This window comes from Platalea leucorodia (assembly GCF_965183815.1).
Source record: "Platalea leucorodia genome assembly, chromosome: Z".
NCBI classification, from domain to species: Eukaryota; Metazoa; Chordata; class Aves; order Pelecaniformes; family Threskiornithidae; genus Platalea; species Platalea leucorodia.
Genome location: NC_138858.1, coordinates 91,680,765 through 91,698,604, shown reverse-complemented (window position 1 = coordinate 91,698,604; position 17,840 = coordinate 91,680,765). Strand labels below are relative to the sequence as shown.

The 17,840-nt window shown below is 49.7% G+C and overlaps 1 protein-coding gene across 1 annotated transcript; it reads left to right on the top strand.

The window, feature by feature from the left end:
• The first annotated feature begins 532 nt into the window (after positions 1-532).
• LOC309602664 (V-type proton ATPase subunit B, brain isoform) lies at positions 533-10,232 on the top strand. The gene is made up of 14 exons (XM_082336427.1): positions 533-654; positions 3,350-3,405; positions 4,156-4,254; positions 4,900-4,993; positions 5,094-5,171; positions 5,682-5,821; positions 5,960-6,061; positions 6,451-6,548; positions 6,801-6,924; positions 7,363-7,513; positions 7,893-7,975; positions 8,067-8,171; positions 8,399-8,528; positions 8,651-10,232. The coding sequence occupies exons 1-14, from the start codon at positions 546-548 to the stop codon at positions 8,791-8,793; spliced, it is 1,512 nt and encodes a 503-aa protein (XP_082192553.1). The 5' UTR covers positions 533-545; the 3' UTR covers positions 8,794-10,232.
• Positions 10,233-17,840: the final 7,608 nt, after the last annotated feature.

The following is a 17,840-nucleotide window of genomic DNA, read 5'->3' as shown; positions in this document are numbered from 1 at the left end:
CTCTTCTTCCCTTTTCCTTCTCCTTCTCCTTCTCCTTCTCCTTTTTTCCTTTTCCTTTTCCTTTTCCTTTTCCCTTTCCGTTTCCTTTTCTCCCTTATTTCCTTTCCCTTCTTCCTTTTCCCTTTTCTCTTCCCTTTTCCCTTTTCCCCTTTTCCCCTTTTCCCCTTGTCCCCTTGTCCCCTTCTTCCTCTTCTTCCCTTTTCCTTCTCCTTCTCCTTCTCCTTCTCCTTCTCCTTCTCCTTCTCCTTTTATCCTTTTCCTTTTCCTTTTCCGTTTCCTTTTCTCCCTTATTTCCTTTTCCTTCTTCCTTTTCCCTTTTCCTTCCCCTTTTCCCTTTCTTTTCCCCTTTTCCTTCCCCTTTCCCCTTTCCCCCTTTCCCCCTCCCTGCCCCGTGCCCCCGGCCCGCCGCCCCCCCCAGCACCGCGGCCAGCTCCCGGCGCCCCCCCGCCCCTCCCCGGGGCGCTGCCGGCGGGCGGGGCCGGCGCGGCGGCGCGCTCTATATCAGCGCATGCGCGGCGGGGCGCGGGGCCGCGGCGGCGGAGAAGATGGCGGCGGTGCGGGCGGTGCGCGGGCTGGTGAACGGCGCCGGGCCCGGCGGGCCGCGGGAGCAGGTGGCGGCCCTCACCCGCGACTACATCTCCCAGCCGCGCCTCAGTGAGTGCGGGGCCCGGCGGGGCGGCGGGCGGGCTCCCCGGGAGGCGCTGCGGGGGCTGGGCCCGGCTCGGGCTGGGCCGCACGCAGGCCGGGCCGTCCCGGAGCCGGGCGGGCCGCAGCTCGGGGCGGCGAGGCCGGCAGCCTGGGCCGCTCCTGGCGGCAGAGCCGGCCGAGTCCCGGCGCTCCGGGCACAGGCCCGGGGGTGCGCGGGGGTGTCTGGGGGGGCTGCGGGCCGGCGTCCCCCTCGGGCCGGGGTTTTGACTGCACCGGGTGCCGCAGGGGCGCTCGTCAGGGCCCGGTCCTGCCCGGGCACTGAAATCGGCCACCCGCTGGAACCACGAGCCTCTTCCCCGCCGGGTAACGTAGGCCAGCGCCCTGTGTGAAAAACTTGGGTTTAGCAGGAACTGAAAATTACTGCAAAATTTGGGGGGTGGTGCGGCTTTTGTTCCTTTAAAATGAAGTTGAGAAATCTGATGGAAAAGGGGAAATACAGTAGCCTTGTAGAAAACCCTTTGCTGCAGTGTAGTAGGAGGAAGCCAAAGTTGTTTGAAGGTGCACTTTTTCTGGCCTTATTTTTGATCTAGGTAGTAATTACACGAGTGACTCTACCTGCACACCTAAATAGCGTGAGTACTTACGAGGGGGTGGCCAGGGAGCTTCTCTGTGATGGTTTGTTTGCAAATGTCAGTCTGGTTTGAAAGCCAGATCGATCCCTGCCATTCCTGCTCCCCCAAGCCTATGGCTCTGCTTTACTCTGGAGGGGAGGCTTCTGTCAAGGTTGGAGCCAAGGTGACTCTGTAGTCAATTCATGGTTTTTCTATGTAGGTTTTGGCTTTTGCCCAAACTGACATTGCTTGCAAGCTGGATATGAAAAACATGGCAGTTGCTTTTGGCTTGTCATAGGACTGGTTGTTCTTATTGGAAACGGGAGTTTTGAGTCAGTGGCGAGCTGCTTTCAAGGGGAATTGATGCTGATTGATGTCAAGGAAATATTTTCTTGTGGACAAAGCAAGGAGTGTAAGCCCTGTCCCGTTGACTGAGGAGGAAGTGCGCATGAGACAGTCATGAGATGAAATGCTTTGCTCAAGATAACATTTTCCATTTCTTGCAGGCTGCAGGCACTTGCAGGCTAAGCAGAGTCCTCTTCCTAGCATAATATTGGTGGTGTTCTTGCTCAGGTGAAAGGAGCCGGCCACTCTGTGCTTCTGATTAGGACTGATCCAGGGACACATGTTGTGTCTTAGGGTGCTTAGCAGGATTTTGACAGGAGTAAAACTGACAAATGGGAGCTCCAGCTGTAGACCATCTTACACACCCAGTGACCCTCAAACCTTATCTAGTGCAGTTTTGATTCTTGCTGTTTAAGCGATTACATTGCAACAGTTTAAACTGTTTGCTTAAGTGTAAATACCGCATTGTTGACAGTTTAGACACCACCCGTAAGTGTGCCAATCCTGGGCAGACTGAAGTGTCTAAGCCAGATGATTCCTTGTGGCCTGGTGCTGGTGGAATTTGTGATCTTTCCGAGTACCATGAGTGCCTGTTTCCTCTGCTGTTTCCTTGTAGCGTGACCAAGAACGGGTGCTGGCGTCTCCCCTGTTCGGCAAATGGCTCCATTTGCTCATTTTTCCCTCCCAGGGATAAGTGATTAACAGTCACTCTCTTGGTCACTGCTCCTTGTGACCCTGATAAAGCTTTGACTCAATGTTGTTTTTATCTGTGGATCAAATGATGCTGGGATATCAGTGTGTCCTCAGACCAATGCAGGAGGACCATTTACTACATTTTCACAGCTTTTCCACTGGGCTGATCGCAGAGTGATGAATTCTGGGCACACGGTACCTTGGCAAGTTGTATGTAGTGCTAATACTTGAGCTGCTGATGTTTAAGACATGAGCCTTCTGATGAGCTGGCTAGCTGGGGCCTTCTATCAGGTGTCAGTCCTTAAGTTAAACCAGGATAGCCCAGGAGTAGGAGGAGTTTGGCTAAAGTGAAATTCAGCCTTTTACAGTATAGTGCATTGACCTTTTCTCAGGAGACAGGAAAGGAATTATAAGGTTTCTTCTGAGCAGTGTGCCAAAAACCACAACTTACTGTAGAAGCTCTGCTGATCAGCTTTTGAGCACGGGATCTGCTTGCTTTGCTAAGTCCAGGCTTTCACGTGGGCTGTTTCAGTGTCACGGGGCAGGACACTTCTGTGGTTAAAAAAAAAAAAGCCAAGAAGTTGAGTATTGATATTAAGGTCTTCTCACCATTTGTTGGACATAAATTGCAGTGGCACCTTCTTTAACATCAATTACAGATGTTGTTATCCCTGCTTTTAAAGATCTTGCAACTGTATATTTTTCTTCACTTAAAATGTCAACTCTACGTTGTATTGGTGTTTCTGGTGGCGTTCAGATTATCCCCGGATATAGATGTGCAGTGAATTTCTGTGATGGACAAGAAAATGGCAGTGTCGTATAATCTCAATGTTACCTCGGGTAACTTTGCAAGTAGCAGCAAAAAATGCTGGCCGCACAATTCAGTACCTAATCCTTCTTGGAGAGTTCATAATAAACATAGAAGTGGTACAGAGCGGGGCCCAAAAGCTGCAAGCCTGAGACCGGCGATAGGAATGAAACTTTGAAAACTGTATGTAGGATATTTCTGATGTTCTGAGGAAGTACCTGACTTGTGGCTTGCTTTCTTTCAGCTTATAAAACTGTATCGGGTGTGAATGGTCCCCTGGTCATCTTGGATCAAGTTAAGGTAAAGTTTCAGATTCTTAATGAATGAAGCTTTTTGAGGGAGAGTTTACAAGAAAAGCTGTGACAGGTTAAATCCAGATTGTTGTGAAATTCATGAGCGATTTTAATACAAGATATGTTATATGAGATAATGAGAATACACAAATTGCTGTAAAGCTAAGGAGAGTTGTCTGTGTCCTGGAAGAAAGGGAGAGTTGTTGAGTGTTGGGGGAAAGAAAGGAAACAGTGTTTCAGTTTTACCAAAATCCCCCAAATGTTGTCTAAACTTGAATGCAGAAACATACCTATTCACTTTGTTCTTGACCTTTTTGTTACCAAAGCATAAGTGCTCTGTAAAAGGGGACTGTAAACAGTTTTGGCTTGGTTTCACATTACTGCCAAGTTACTGCTGAAGGCAAGCAACTGATGCTATGTACAGGCAAAAGCTAGGTTTTTTTTTTCTTGTTATTGTCAGACACTGCATCGTGGCTTTCTGTTAGTATGTCAGGGCTACTAGGGGTTTTAGAATGGGTTCTGTCAGGTCTCTCTGCAGCCTGCAACTCTGAGCAGGTGTTGTACGGTCCCTGTAAAAATGGCTTTAGCCTGAGAAATTTTAATTGTCTTAGAATGAGATTTGTTCTGATGATAAAATTCTTTTTAAAAATAATTGAGTAGTTGCTAAGCTTAAGCTTGCTTGAAACTCGTAACGTTAGTTTCACGACCGTTCTTCTGGATTTTAATGCTTTCGACCATCTTTCTTGCTCATCTTCAGTTTCCTAGGTACGCAGAGATTGTCCACTTGACTCTTCCCGATGGCACGAGAAGAAGCGGGCAGGTTCTGGAAGTCAGTGGCTCCAAAGCTGTGGTTCAGGTATGACTAGGGACAGGAGTGTTTCTTGTTGCAACAGAAAAATATTTTATTAATCAGCATGTGTCTGAGCCAGGTCAAATCTATCTTGTGATACGTTGTTTTGGTACTGTAAATTAAAAAACAAAACTACTTATTCTGAGAGCAAGTAGCGTGAATAATTTTAGAAGACTGAAAACTGGAGTACAGTGACTTTTTTTATTTGCATTCCCCCCCTAGATTTCTTTGCTGCTAGATTAAAGGAATCATACTGTAATTGTACAGTATTAGATTCAAGATCAATTCCTGTCCTATGTGGATGCAGGTATTTCTTCTAAGCAGCTGTTTTCTTGTTAATATTAATTCTTCTTATCTGAAGAACTTTACCCTGTTGGCAAAGAGAAAGACTTGAGATCAAAGGAATGGCACTGGGTTTGTTGGTTGCTGCTGATACACTTCATGAATTTTGTTTAAAGCAGGTTTTTATGTGATGTTTTGTATTAGTGAGCTGCTCTTGAAATCCTTTGCTTGCAGAGGGCTGCCTTGCCTTTCTGCCCTGTGGCTGATCAAGTTCTCAAGCTGTGAAGCGGTATTCTAGTGTGTTATTTTGTAAAGCACCATGCTTACTCCTTGTTCCTGTGTTTTTTTTTTCTTCTGGTATATTTACAGGTATTTGAAGGAACTTCAGGTATTGATGCTAAGAAAACATCTTGTGAGTTTACCGGGGATATTCTTCGAACCCCTGTCTCTGAGGATATGCTTGGTAAGTACTTGCATGTTGCTTTGCAGAATGAACAGACTTATCACACGCTAACTTATTTTCACAGTAACTTGCATTTTGATTTCATTGCTGGTTTTTGTAGGCAGAGTATTTAATGGATCAGGAAAACCTATAGACAGAGGCCCCATTGTTTTGGCTGAAGATTTCCTTGACATAATGGGTATGTTCTTTATCTGTTTCTGGTATGGAGTTAAAGACAAATCTGGTGTTTCTGACTTCAGAATGTTGCCATAGGTTTGGTTTTGGATATAGGATCTACCTGTTAGGGGGAGTTTAATCTTAAGTATGTGTGTGGCATCAAACTCAAATTTACGCAAGTGCAGGATGATGAGGTAGCAGAAAATAACTGTTTCCCATAATGCTTGGAAGCTGTTCTTTGAAGTGTTTGTAGACTATCTTAATTTTACAGCCTCCAAAGATAAAAAGCTAATAACCTGACAGGCTTTTCATGAAGGCAGTCTTACCCTTTACATGACTACAGAATGACGGAGTCTTGGGATCTACAAAAGGCTCAGCTTTGACCAGGCATATCTAAAGATTTGTAGGCCTAGCAGTGGGGTTTGCACCTTTTGATGTGAGCCTTAGATCAGCGCTCAAGGTCAGTGGTAGTTTGATCAAGCTTCAGACATGTACATGGAATAACATGTGTTCTCTTAAAAAACCATAACAGGTCAGCCAATCAATCCCCAGTGTCGTATCTATCCAGAAGAAATGATTCAGACTGGCATTTCTGCTATAGATGGTATGAACAGTATTGCCAGGGGGCAGAAAATCCCCATATTCTCAGCTGCTGGCTTGCCCCACAATGAGGTGAGTACTCAAAGCTGCTCTCTAAACAGTTAGTGGCTTGCATTTCACTGGGGTTAAAAAGTAAACTAAGTTAAATTCTGGTCTGTGTAATAGCATCAAATGTACAGATGGACTGAAACATTTTTTTTTTCCCCCTAGATTGCAGCTCAGATATGTCGCCAAGCTGGCTTGGTGAAGAAATCCAAAGATGTGATGGACTACAGTGAAGAAAACTTTGCCATCGTGTTTGCTGCTATGGGTGTAAGTCAATATTATTGGAGGAAAATGATGCTTGAGTAATAAGCAAGCTGATGCTGAGAGTAGCTGAACATTACTTTTTTTGAAAGTATTCTAAGTAGATCTTAAGTATATAACTAAACAGTGCTAAATTGGCTGGATGAATGGCTGAAAATCCTAAATGGCCAGGAGTACTGTAACAAAGTGTGTCTGATCGGGATAAAGTATTGTAAACTCAAATCTCTAGCCTGGAATTCTAGAAATAACTCATTCTGTTGGGAACGTAGGGGAGTCTTCATGATACAGAGAGCTTTGCTTATGGATTATTAATGGGGTGTTTAGACCTTAATATGATGCAAAATGTAGTAACCTAAAATCTGGTCTGGAACTGATGGCTTAATATTGTGATTTAGGTGAACATGGAAACTGCTCGGTTCTTCAAATCAGACTTTGAGGAAAATGGGTCCATGGACAATGTGTGTCTGTTCCTGAATTTGGCCAATGATCCAACGTAAGTAGTTTAACTATGTTGGTTGGGAAAGGGCTGAGACGAACAAGTAAACTGGAAGCTGAAGCCTCACTGGTGTCCTGCCAGATGTCACTGACGTTGACGTTTCGCAGCAAAGTTGAATATGAAAGGCTGGTACTTCAGTTGGTGCGTGTACCAGATTTTCAGAGAGCTTTAAAGTATTTTTAACTTCAAACTGTTACCTTGCGGCCTGAAAGCACTTGTCATAAATAATGCCATACTGTTCTATTTCAGCATTGAACGCATTATCACACCTCGTCTAGCTCTAACAACAGCAGAGTTCTTGGCATATCAGTGTGAGAAGCATGTGTTGGTCATTCTGACGGATATGAGCTCCTATGCTGAAGCTCTGCGAGAGGTACGCGTTTATTAACTCGCATGCTGGGCGTTGGCAGAAAGGGTTCATAGTATAAAGTGAGAATATAAACTTCTGCTCAAGCTGTTACAATTAGTCTTCATTACAATGTTCTCAAATAGCTAGTGTGGCTTTTAGTTATTCATTGATTGTCTGGGATTATGTTCAGCAGTCAAACAGCTATTGCTTCTGTGATAGCTGAACTTATTTGACTAGTGGCAATCAGCAGTTTGATATTATAGCTTCCGATTTGCCTTGGCATCTTGTCTCATCATACATGGTTGTGGTGACTTATTTCTCTTGAGAGAGGTTTGTGGGGCTGTATTTTGGTATCACCTGCAGGAAGAGGTACTTTAAGTCACGGTGTAGCTTAATTAGGGGAGACAGCAGGTCTGTGTGAGTGATCTGATTTCTTGGAAACGTTTTTCTGGCTTGCCTCAGGTTTCGGCAGCTAGAGAGGAAGTGCCTGGCCGCCGTGGTTTCCCGGGTTACATGTACACCGACTTGGCTACTATATATGAGCGTGCTGGGCGTGTGGAAGGCAGAAATGGTTCCATTACTCAGATTCCCATTCTTACCATGCCCAATGATGGTGAGTTGTTTTCAAGTGTAATTAATAAATAGCACTTTAAAGGACTCCTTTAGAGCAGCCTGCCTTGTTTTGGACACACGGCAAGGTAGGAGGTCCTGTGGCCTTTAGTTTTCCATTTGAATATTGCAGTTCTTGGCTGCCTTCTCTGTCTGTATTGCTAATAGAAACGCTTTGCCCGCTTCAGACTTCAGGACCATTCTCCAGCCCACTATCAGGAGTGCTTAAGCTCTAATTGTTGCGTAAGAGCACTTAGTGATATGTGGGGATACTAATTGATGGCATTTTACTTTAGAAGTCATTTAACTGCAAAGAGCTGCTGCATCAGTGCTAGAATGGATATAAAAGGTCTGAAAACTGTCAAACCGTTTTTTTTCCACAGATATTACTCATCCTATCCCTGACTTGACTGGATACATCACTGAGGGACAAATCTATGTGGATAGGCAGCTGCATAACAGACAGGTGTGTAGCACACCGGTTAGAACATATTTAAGATTACTCTGTACTTTCTGAAGTATTAATGTCAAAATTCTTGGATGTCTCTTTCCTCCAGATTTACCCACCTATTAATGTCTTGCCCTCCTTGTCTCGACTGATGAAGTCAGCTATTGGAGAGGGTATGACCAGGAAGGATCACGCAGATGTATCCAACCAACTGGTGCGTAAAAACCTCTGCAGAGGAGCAGAGGCATATTTCCAATACACCTCTCGCTAACAGCCTGTAAAGGGCGTGCCAAACGGTTGCAATCCAGAACACTCCTGAGGTGGATTTAAAAGCATTGACTGAGCGCTCAGTGTAGTCAAGTGAGACGACCCTTTGGGTTTGAACAGAAATCGGTACATGGATGATCGAGGTAAAAGCGCTTCTGTTTCTGTCCCTTCTAGTATGCCTGCTATGCTATCGGAAAGGATGTACAGGCTATGAAGGCTGTAGTTGGTGAGGAAGCTCTTACCTCAGATGATCTTCTTTATCTGGAGTTTCTGCAGAAGTTTGAGAAGAACTTCATTGCTCAGGGTAAGTGTCTGTTTCAAGAACATCACAGCATGCATTAACACCTAGGAGGTCTTGTTCTCAGATCTCCCTGGTGGTGAGACACTTTCCTGCCCCGTATTTCAGTCTGTGGCTGCTTTCTGCAGGTCCTTATGAAAATCGCACTGTTTACGAGACCTTGGACATTGGATGGCAGCTTTTGCGAATCTTCCCCAAGGAGATGTTGAAGAGAATTCCTCAGACAACACTGGCCGAATTCTATCCTCGAGATTCGACTGCAAAACACTAGCCACAGCTTCATCTCTTAACTCCTTGCTCTGTGAAATGCTGTTTGTTTTCTTTTTTCATGTGTTGGTGTTTACTTGTCGCCCTTACAATTAAAACCAAGACTAGGTGACATTTGTGCCAGTGTTCCAATGTACACTGATACCAGTTTTTAAAATATCCCTTCTTCCAAAGCCTGGATCTTCAGGAAAATATTTAGGCCAGCTCTTACAAATGTGCAATAGCGATCACGAAGCTTGTTTTTTTTTTTTTGAACTGGACCTTTTGTAGACATTTCAAGGGAATGTCTGAGGATTACCAGAAATTGCAAATCCTTATTTTCAAACCAGGAGCACATGGTTTAGAAAACACGAAAGAGCAAATGTGACTTCTTTTGTCCAAAGCATCTGCTCAATCTGATCCTACGCAGTTGCCATGCTGCTGGTAGAACAGATGGCGCTCTGCTGTCCTGCTGCTGTGCCTGAAGACCAGGCTAATGTGTGGAAAGCGTGGTGCATGACAACATACCTTTCTGAAAAATGCAAGTCACTGATTTTTCCACTATGGCTTAAGATTCTTAAAGGTATGCATGAACCGTGAGGGCACTGTAGGCACGCTAGGTGCTTTTCCACTAGGAAAGGATCTTTTCAGAGGTCACGGGCCAGTGGGTTGCTACCTGAAGGTAGCATGATAAGGCTTAGTTACTGAATTAAAGGCTTTAAATTGAAGTTTGCAGAGTAAGTTTCCTACTTACCCTTTTTTTTTTTCTTTGGATTCTGGAAATGCCAGAGACACAAAACAGCAGCTAAAGCATTCCGAGATCAGTAGTGTCCCAGTGGGCAAAACTGTAGGTAATTCAAGGTTTTGTGCTGCTACTGAAGGGGATTATGCGAGATGTGAAAAAACTCTTATACCTGACACAGTTGTACTGGTGGGAGGTCAGCTTTTCAAGTATGTCTTATACTAAAGGATGCCACAGGAGAAAGCAACTTAATGTGTGAATGGATATTTTGAATTCTGTTATAAAGCATGCTCTAGGTGGCACTGGGTCCTGAGTCGTGTTTGAAACTGTTGTGGTTTGCACTCCAGGCACAGATTTGGCTAGCCAGGAGAGCTCAGCATTCCCAAATACTGCAAACTTGGCTAGTCAATTCAGTGTTGTTTTTTTAAATTGGTTCAGATGAGGCTCTGAGCCCAGTGCTGGCAGGCTTTCTTGCTTTTTTCCAGGCTTAATGTAGTCTAAGCTCTGGTCTAGCTAACCAAAGCATGTTGCACCTCTCTAAACGCCTTCGGTGCTTGTCTAGGAAGGTGCTAACATGACTGGAATGATAGCGTGCTAATTCCAGCTTTCCCTGACGTCTCCTCTGTGCAGTTCTTTCTATAGTTTGTTCAGTGTTCTCTGTAACTTGGACGCAATAGCAACTTTATTCCGGTGCATTCCACCTTAAAGCTGTGTCAAGTCTATTTTTCTTGAGGTAGGGATGGGAGGTTGGAAGTGTTGGCATGAGAATACTTTAATGTAGAGAATATCTAAATAAATTAAATATGGAAGGTGTTGAACAAAATGGAAGCTTTTGTGATTCTGTGGTTGAAAACAACTTCAGGTCTTTCAGCAGCGGCTAAGCTGTCCTTTGCCGCTGGGGATCCTGTTTACGTGAACGAAACTACTTCATCATGTGCTGAAAACGCTTTTTACTTCCCTTTCTGTGTGCACGGCGAGGGCCACTTGAGCCACCCCCGCGTGATTACTAGAGCTGGTTGCTTTTGTTGATCAGGATTTGGCCTTCACCTTCAGGACGAAGGCTTTGTGCCGGTGGAGCGGGTGGGTGGTGGAGTCACGGGTAAAGGCTTTGCCAGGAATGTTGGAGGGTAAGGCGATACCGCTGTTTCCACATGCGTCTCAAGGGGTAGTTAGCACTAGAGGAGGCTAGGAATCCTTAAAAGGCTTCTTGAAAATGAGCTTAGGCATATATTGACCTTTAAATTTTCTGTGTGAACGGTACTACTAAGGGTGAGGGGGGCCTGGGTAGGTTTATTCAGGTATTCTGTGCAGGCGGCCTGGGGCATGGCTCCGCTTACATCCCCGGTGTCAGTCCGTGAATTAACTGCGAGGTTTCCCTGCTGGGGGCTGCAGCAGGGCTGGTGAAGGTGAGAGGCCGGGAACTGTGAAACGGGGGGACCTGGGCTTCTTCCTGATGCCCTCCAGAGAGCGGAGGTAAACCCAAACAAACCTTCCCTTGCTGAACAATGTGCGCATCAAAACCAGTCACTTAATGAGGGAAGAAAGCAGCTTTCTTTTCTGCTGATTTTGCTATTCACCTTTAAAGAGTTGTGCCCCGATGTGCCGAGCTGCGCTGACAGTGTCTCTGTAAACCAGGGTTTGTTCCGACTGATAAAAGCCTGAGGCTGTCTCAGCTCTTCCCCTGTTAAATGTTGTACTATGCCATAATTCGAGCTGTTTCTTGTACAGAAGTACAAGTCCTTGAGGCAGATAAAGGCATTAGCTCATTTTTTTTGAAACCTCATTTAAATGTCCAAGTGGGTTCCTGCAGTATGGTTTTTCACCAGGAGAGATGCTAAGTTACAAATCCCATACCCTCAGTATCAATAATGGCTTTGATTGTCCCACAGAGCTTGAAAGGCTGTTCATTTAATGCGGAGGATCTAGTATGCTAAAAACATGTCTGATGGCTTTAAAAGTGTTTGGTCCACCTTTTTTTTTTTTGACTTTTTCCACCCATTTACCCCCTCGGTTACAGTCACTTTGTCTTGAGGGAGAGCCTGTGGCTAGGGCACGAGAATAACCTCAGGAAGAGATGGCAGCCGTTGGTGCTCAGTAACGCAGGTTTTGAAAACACGAGTAAGAGAAGAAATTCCAAAGTCCGGTGAATTCCTGAAATCCTTCAGCAGGTGACAGGTTTTGGGGACGAAGGTTGAACAAGCATTCGCCGGGGTGGGTGCGTGCTGCGGAGCGAGGCAGCTGCCTCTCACGAGATACCTGCCAGCGTCTGCACGTGGATAAGGTGGCTCCTGATATGTTACAGAGCAAAGCAAAGGGAATTCTGCAATTATAAGAATATTCATGGCAATTAAGCTCTACCAATTTGCAGCTGATGGGAGCAAAGGGGAAAGAAAGAGAGGTATTCTGTGGCTCGGGGCAGGTTGGTGAGCGGCTCTGACGCACCGGCAAGCCATTAATTGATAGCGTGGCTCATCTGGGCCAGACAAAGGTTTGGGATGAATATAAATAGTAAGAGTGGCTTTGTGCCGGGGATAAAATAGCTGTTGCCTGCAGCGCACAGGAGCTGCGTGCTCAGCCTGCGTCGCGGGGAGAGGCCGCCTGGCCTGCGGCGAGCGCGGCGCTGGAAGGAGCGCGGCAGCCACGCAGCGGCACTGCGCGCCCGGCAAGGAGCGAGCTGCCTCACGTCGGCTCCCCAATCGGTCGTATTGCTGCAGTCCAGAAGGACAAGGCTGTTTCAGGTCCTGTATCACCTGGAAATAATATTTTTTCAATTAAATATTTAGATAGCAGTGCAAGAACCACTTCAGAAGTTATCAGACCCACTGGAAGCGGCAGCGCACGCAGCGATGCTGCTTAGCTTGCTTGGATGCCGCTGACTGCAAATGCACTGACTTTTTGACCGGTGCTTGTGGGGACCAGGGGTAGGGCTGGTTCTGGTTTGCTTGGCTTTGTAAAGTCAAGGTTGTGCTTATAGGCACAAAACCAGCCTGCTGAGGCTATTCAGCTCTTATCTGGGGGAGCTAATTCAGGCTTACTTGCTGTTTAAACCTCTAGGACCTCTGGTTTAATGAGGTATACATATCTGGCAGAGGTTTGGCAGCCACAGCCAGCTCTGACCCCGTTCCCTCTGCTCCCTGGACTCATGCACACGAGCGGCCCGGCTGCAACGGCTGCGCTGCCCGTGCCCCGCTGCTCCTCGCTGGCAGCGACTCCCGCCGGGATTGCAGGGCACGCCTGAGCCTGCTCTCCTCCTGCGCCGGAGACTCGCAGCAGGGCAGAAACCTCTGTCTTCCTCCTGGCTCGTGCTCCCCGGCTGCTGGAGGAAACGCATCTGCCAACACGGGCAGAGCATTGCTGTCACCCTGCGTGCAGACAGGTCCCTGGGTTGCAACAGCGCCTGTCCTACAGCCTGGAAGCTCCCAGGTAGCAAACAGCCGGAGCCTGGCACAGGGCCCTGTAAGGGAGGAATGACAAAAATAGCTTTAGCTCCCGTCAGCCGGAGGCCCTGGGAGCAGGCTGGGGCTTGCAGCACAGCTATTTTAGCACTGAGCTGAGAACGTAGCCCTTCGTTGGGAAAATGGGGTGGGAAAGAAAAGGGGCACTCAGGACCGGGAGGAAGGGGTGCCCCTCTGCGGGGCATCAGGCCGCGCTGTGAGCCGTCATCGGGCAGCTCCCGCCATGGCGCTTAGCCGGATGCTAAACAAACAGCGCAATATTTCATGGCGTGGAGACAGCAGGTACCACGCTAAATGGGACGTGCTGATCTCCCAGCTGCTGCCTCAGTGCATTTACACGCTGTTTTCTTTTTTCTTTATTTTTGGTAATGACTAATGAGGACTGCCTGGGGGTCTTATCCCCCTTCGCCAACTCGTGTCAGCCAGTCAGGTCCCTCCGAGAAGCACACGCCAGCTGTCAGCTCATTTAGGAGGGGAGGAGAGCAAACATTGGCCACGGTTCCCCCACCCTGCCCCTTGGGTTTTCGGTTGGGACTGGCAGATGTAAGGCAGGGGAGCAGGCTGGTGGGGAGGGCTGCTGCAGGTTATTTGCACATCAAAAGCAGCTTTGCCTCCGACCCTCTATCACCCTGCAAGCAAGAGGTGGCTCGATTTAATTGCTCTTTCAAAGGCAGCCCTGGTCTTGCCTCTGCTGAGATTTTAGGTCTGACTCTGCCCACCCCCCCCCATGGCCAGAAACTGGTGCACTGGCACTGGGGTGTTAAAAGAAGATGCAAATCAGCTTTTCTCTGTCTTGAAGCTTATTTGCATTTGCTGATTAGTTCAACAACTAATTCAAACTCCTTCTGTTTGAGGACGGTTGGCGCTCGGGCAGCTGGAGCAGAGCTAACCCAAAGCTAACACAAAGCAGGGAACCCCGGTGACTGGGGGGGAGATGCAGGAGCTGGGCTGCTTCTCCAGTTTTGCCCCCCAACGCCCGAGCCAGCCGTCCCCCTCATGCCCTGACGCTTCCTCAGCCCGGGAGCCATGGCACAGACTGATGCCATCCCGTTCATGTTCAACCTGCCACCGAGGAAGCTTCGGGTATCATGAGGGAACGGCTTTGCCCTGGTATTGTGCCTCCTCTTGGGCATGAAGCAGCGGGGTTGCAGCAGGGACCGGGCTGCCCTGGCCATGGCTGTCCTCCACTGCTCAGCTTTCCTTGTCATCCCACAGCATCCTAAGGCTGGAGCTGTGCTTCTGTTTGTGCAACAGCCCTGCAAGGGCCAGGCGGTGCCCGCTACCTGATTTCTGCCGCCTGAGGCAGAGGATGCTCTGAGCCCTACCTGCAGGGAGGACACAGCTTTTTCTCATCATTAGGGTTTTGGTGGAAAAGGGGTGGGACTCTCACCTGCTTTAATGGAAGAAGCAGCCTGGGGTCCCTAGGGCTGGGCAGTTGGCTTCCCAGTGTCCTGGGCATTGCCAAGAAGCTGTCCTTGCAGTCTGTGTGCCCTGAGGGATGCTGCGCTTGCTCCCGGACCTGCCCTGACTCCTGCTCAGCCCCGGTGAGTCTCTGCTTTGCTGCGCTGCAGCATCTGCAATTTGGTTGTGACCTCTGTGGGACAGGGATGTCCCCTGGGATAACCTGGGATAACAGCCGGCTCGGGGGTCTCCTCCTCGCTGCTCCCCTGACCCAGATACATGGACAAGCCTGGGAAGGACTCGGCCGAGCCGGCAGCACCCTGCAGCCAGGGCAGGCGATGGTCGAAGGTGATTTGTAACAGAAGGTGCCGCTCAGGAGAAAGAGAGCCCTTGCACGTGGTTTTCTATCTCCTTCCTCCTCAGCAGTTTTCAAAGGCTCTAAAAATAAACTTCCCTCATGCCTCGGGCAGCGTGAGCAAAGCCAAGGTTTCCCTGGAAAGCATCGGCGGGAGCTGGGTGCTGGTGCCAGGTGCCCTTTTGGGGGGCACAGAGCAGCTTGTGTGTGGCTTGGGCCCCCCACCCGCGCTGTGGTGGGCTGAGTGCCTCGTGGGAACAGCCAGATGAGTCAGGATTAATAGTGTTTTCTGCAATTTGAGTGTTTCCCCCCATTTTCTGCCCCCCCCTTTACCTCCCCCTGCGCTGTTTAAACCTGTGAAACCGCCAGATCCGTGCAGTGCAAATAGGCTCCGAGTCGATTGGGTTTGGAGGAAAACAGCTTAAATAGTCAAAACATGTCCTCGGTTTTGCTGAGGCGTTTCCACTGTATCTCTACCTCTGTAATTGTTTTCTCCGGCTCTGCCGGCCAGGAGGGTGGACCTGCCCGCTCCGGGGACGGTGGGTCGGGGACCGCCAGGGCTGGGGGCTTTGGGCTGCCTGGGGTCGGGATGAAAATCGTCCTCACCTGCAGAGCAGGAGGGCAAAGCCCGTCGGGTGCGGGCTGGGAGAGGGGCCAGGCAGATCATCTCCTCCTCTCCGATACCCCCGAGTTCGCCGGAGGCAGGTTGCCGGTTTTCCATGCATGGGTTATCCCAGCTGCACAGCGGAGATAACGCTGCTCGCCCACGCAGCAAAGCGCTCGCAGTGCTGGAAACAAACAGGGCCAGGTGGAAGGATGTCCCCAAAGGGGACCTTGGTGTGCCACGATAAATGGTTGGTGGCTTGCGGGGCTGACGTGAGGGGCACGGTGAAGCACTGTCCTGCATTGCTGCTCACTGGCAATGAAAACCCTCCGAACGCTGCCAAGCCAGACAGAGAAGCTAAATATGTTTTTAAAAATTTATTTATAAATAAAAACATAAAATTACCAGTAGTTTACATCAGTCACCAGAAATAACATCAAAAAAAACCTGCAGAAAAATAATTATATGTACAGGCTGAGGCCGGCCAGCCGCGGAGCGGGCAGGGCGGCCGTGGCTCACACCGGGAGCGACACACCTGCGATGCGGACGGTCACACACAGCGTTGTGCAAAGGCAGCACGTCGATGCCTCTGGGCAATCACATCATACAGCGCTGGCTGGGGAGGACACGGGGCTGGGGCGATGGGGACCTGGGCCGATGCCACCGAGGCCGGCAGGAGCAGGAACAGGGCTGGGCAGGCGGGCGTGGGCATTGCTGGGACGGGGGCTGCGGGATGGGGCAGCCGGGGAGGGCTCTGCTCCCCTCGGCACCCCGCGAGCGTTTGGCACTGGAAAGCTCCTGGTCGCCGTGCTCTGGCTCCGACGCGGGGTGCGGAGGGCGTGCAGAGCCCTCGGTGCAGGGCTATGGCTTGGATGATGCAGAAAATCCCTTCTGGCCTCGTGAGCCAGAGCAGAGCCGAGCGCCCTCCTTCGTCCCCTGGTCTTCTCTCCAACACATCCTTCAGCAGGTCTGGGCAAAGGCTGGCTGATCCCGTGTGGCCCTGACCTACAGCCACAGGGCTGGAACTGGGATTGGAAGTTGGCTTTTCTCCAGTGGATCACGGCTGAGGATCGGCTTGTGCTGTGTGCCGGTGCCGGGACCAGCTGGGATGCCGCGGGGCGGCACGTGGTGGGGGTGCTCGGGGGCAGGTGCAGAAGGCACAGACTGGTTTCCATGTGTTGCCTTTACAGGCTGGCTGGAGCGGGGTGAGGGATGCTAAATTTTGCTGCTTGCGCACAGCTTTGAGCCCTTGGCCGAATTTGCGGTGTGGGATCGTGCAAGACCCCCCCGCAACCCTGGGACGGGGCTGGTGCCCAGCTCGCTAATGGGTAAACAAACATATTGCAGTAAAAATACCATTGCACTAGCACAAAGTGGTCCCGGCTGGAGACCTCCACCCTGGCAAGCTGGATGCTGGCTGATTCCCTCCCAGCCCGTGCCAAGCCACGGGGGGACAGGAGAGTCACTGCTGGTGACGTGCAGTGGAGCCTTGTTATCCGCTTGCCGGCAGCAGGAGGAAATTTTAAGAGCGAGGGTAGAAAACAAAATAAAAGTGGTTGGTTTGGTTTTTTTTTTTTTTCCAACCAGCTACTGTTGATGGGATCCCGTGGACTTAAGGGCACGGGAGGAGATAAGGCAGCCAGGGTTCCCGGGAGGGACGGTCGCAGCGAGCAAGTGAGGGCGCGTGGGGTCGTGGGGCAAACACAACTGATTCCTCGATTCCTCGGGTCAGACTGTGGCTTGGAAACTTCTGTTAATTCTTAAATCCCGTGGCCTGTCGGGCAGCTGGAGAAAAGGGACGTCGAGCCCTTGTCTGTCGGAGCGGGGAACACTGGGCTCGCCACGGCTACGCAGGTCCAGGGAGGAGGGATGTGCCGGTGCGGCTGTGGCCAAGGGATGGGACGGGACGGGACGGGACGGGTGCGGGGTGGGCTGTGCTCGTTAGTGAAAGGTGATTTTGGTGGGGGTGTTGGCTGTAACGAGGTGGGGTGTGTGCAGGTAGGGTCCTTCCTGAGGCACTACAGCAGCCGAAGGACGGGAGAAGTGGATGTGCAGGAGGCGGCTCCTTGGTCCTACGGCACCCTGGAGATCAGCACCGACCGGAGGACGGTTAAGGAGGTGTGAGAGCAGCACGGAGCTGCTGCGGCCGATTCCTCTCAAAGGGCTGTGGTGTCGTGGGATCCCTCCGAGCCTGGAGCAGAGCATCCCTGGGAGTTTTGCATCATCTCATTACCCAACAGGAGATTATTTGCTGAAGTCCTGTTCCCTGACCGCCCCCATCACCGGCTTCTCAGTCCTACAAGGGGGCAGAAAGGATGCTGCTGAGGCAGCAGCCGGGGGCGAGGGGGAGCTGCTGGCACGTCACCATTGGCACGAGTTGCTTGTTCACCTCTGTAACACGACAGGCAGTGGAGGGCATCGCCACGGTGCGACGCGGGGAGGGGAGAAGGGCTGGTGAGCTGGCCAGGCCACCAGCTCTGCTAATAAATACATGGCTCATCTGAACTGTACAAGA

Excerpts from the sequence above, each read along its gene's own strand:
- LOC309602664 (XM_082336427.1), top strand. The coding sequence starts at position 546 with ATGGCGGCGGTGCGGGCGGTGCGCGGGCTGGTGAACGGCGCCGGGCCC. Across the intron at positions 3,406-4,155 it reads TCATCTTGGATCAAGTTAAG|TTTCCTAGGTACGCAGAGAT; the intron begins GTAAAGTTTCAG and ends GCTCATCTTCAG. Across the intron at positions 4,255-4,899 it reads GCTCCAAAGCTGTGGTTCAG|GTATTTGAAGGAACTTCAGG; the intron begins GTATGACTAGGG and ends GTATATTTACAG.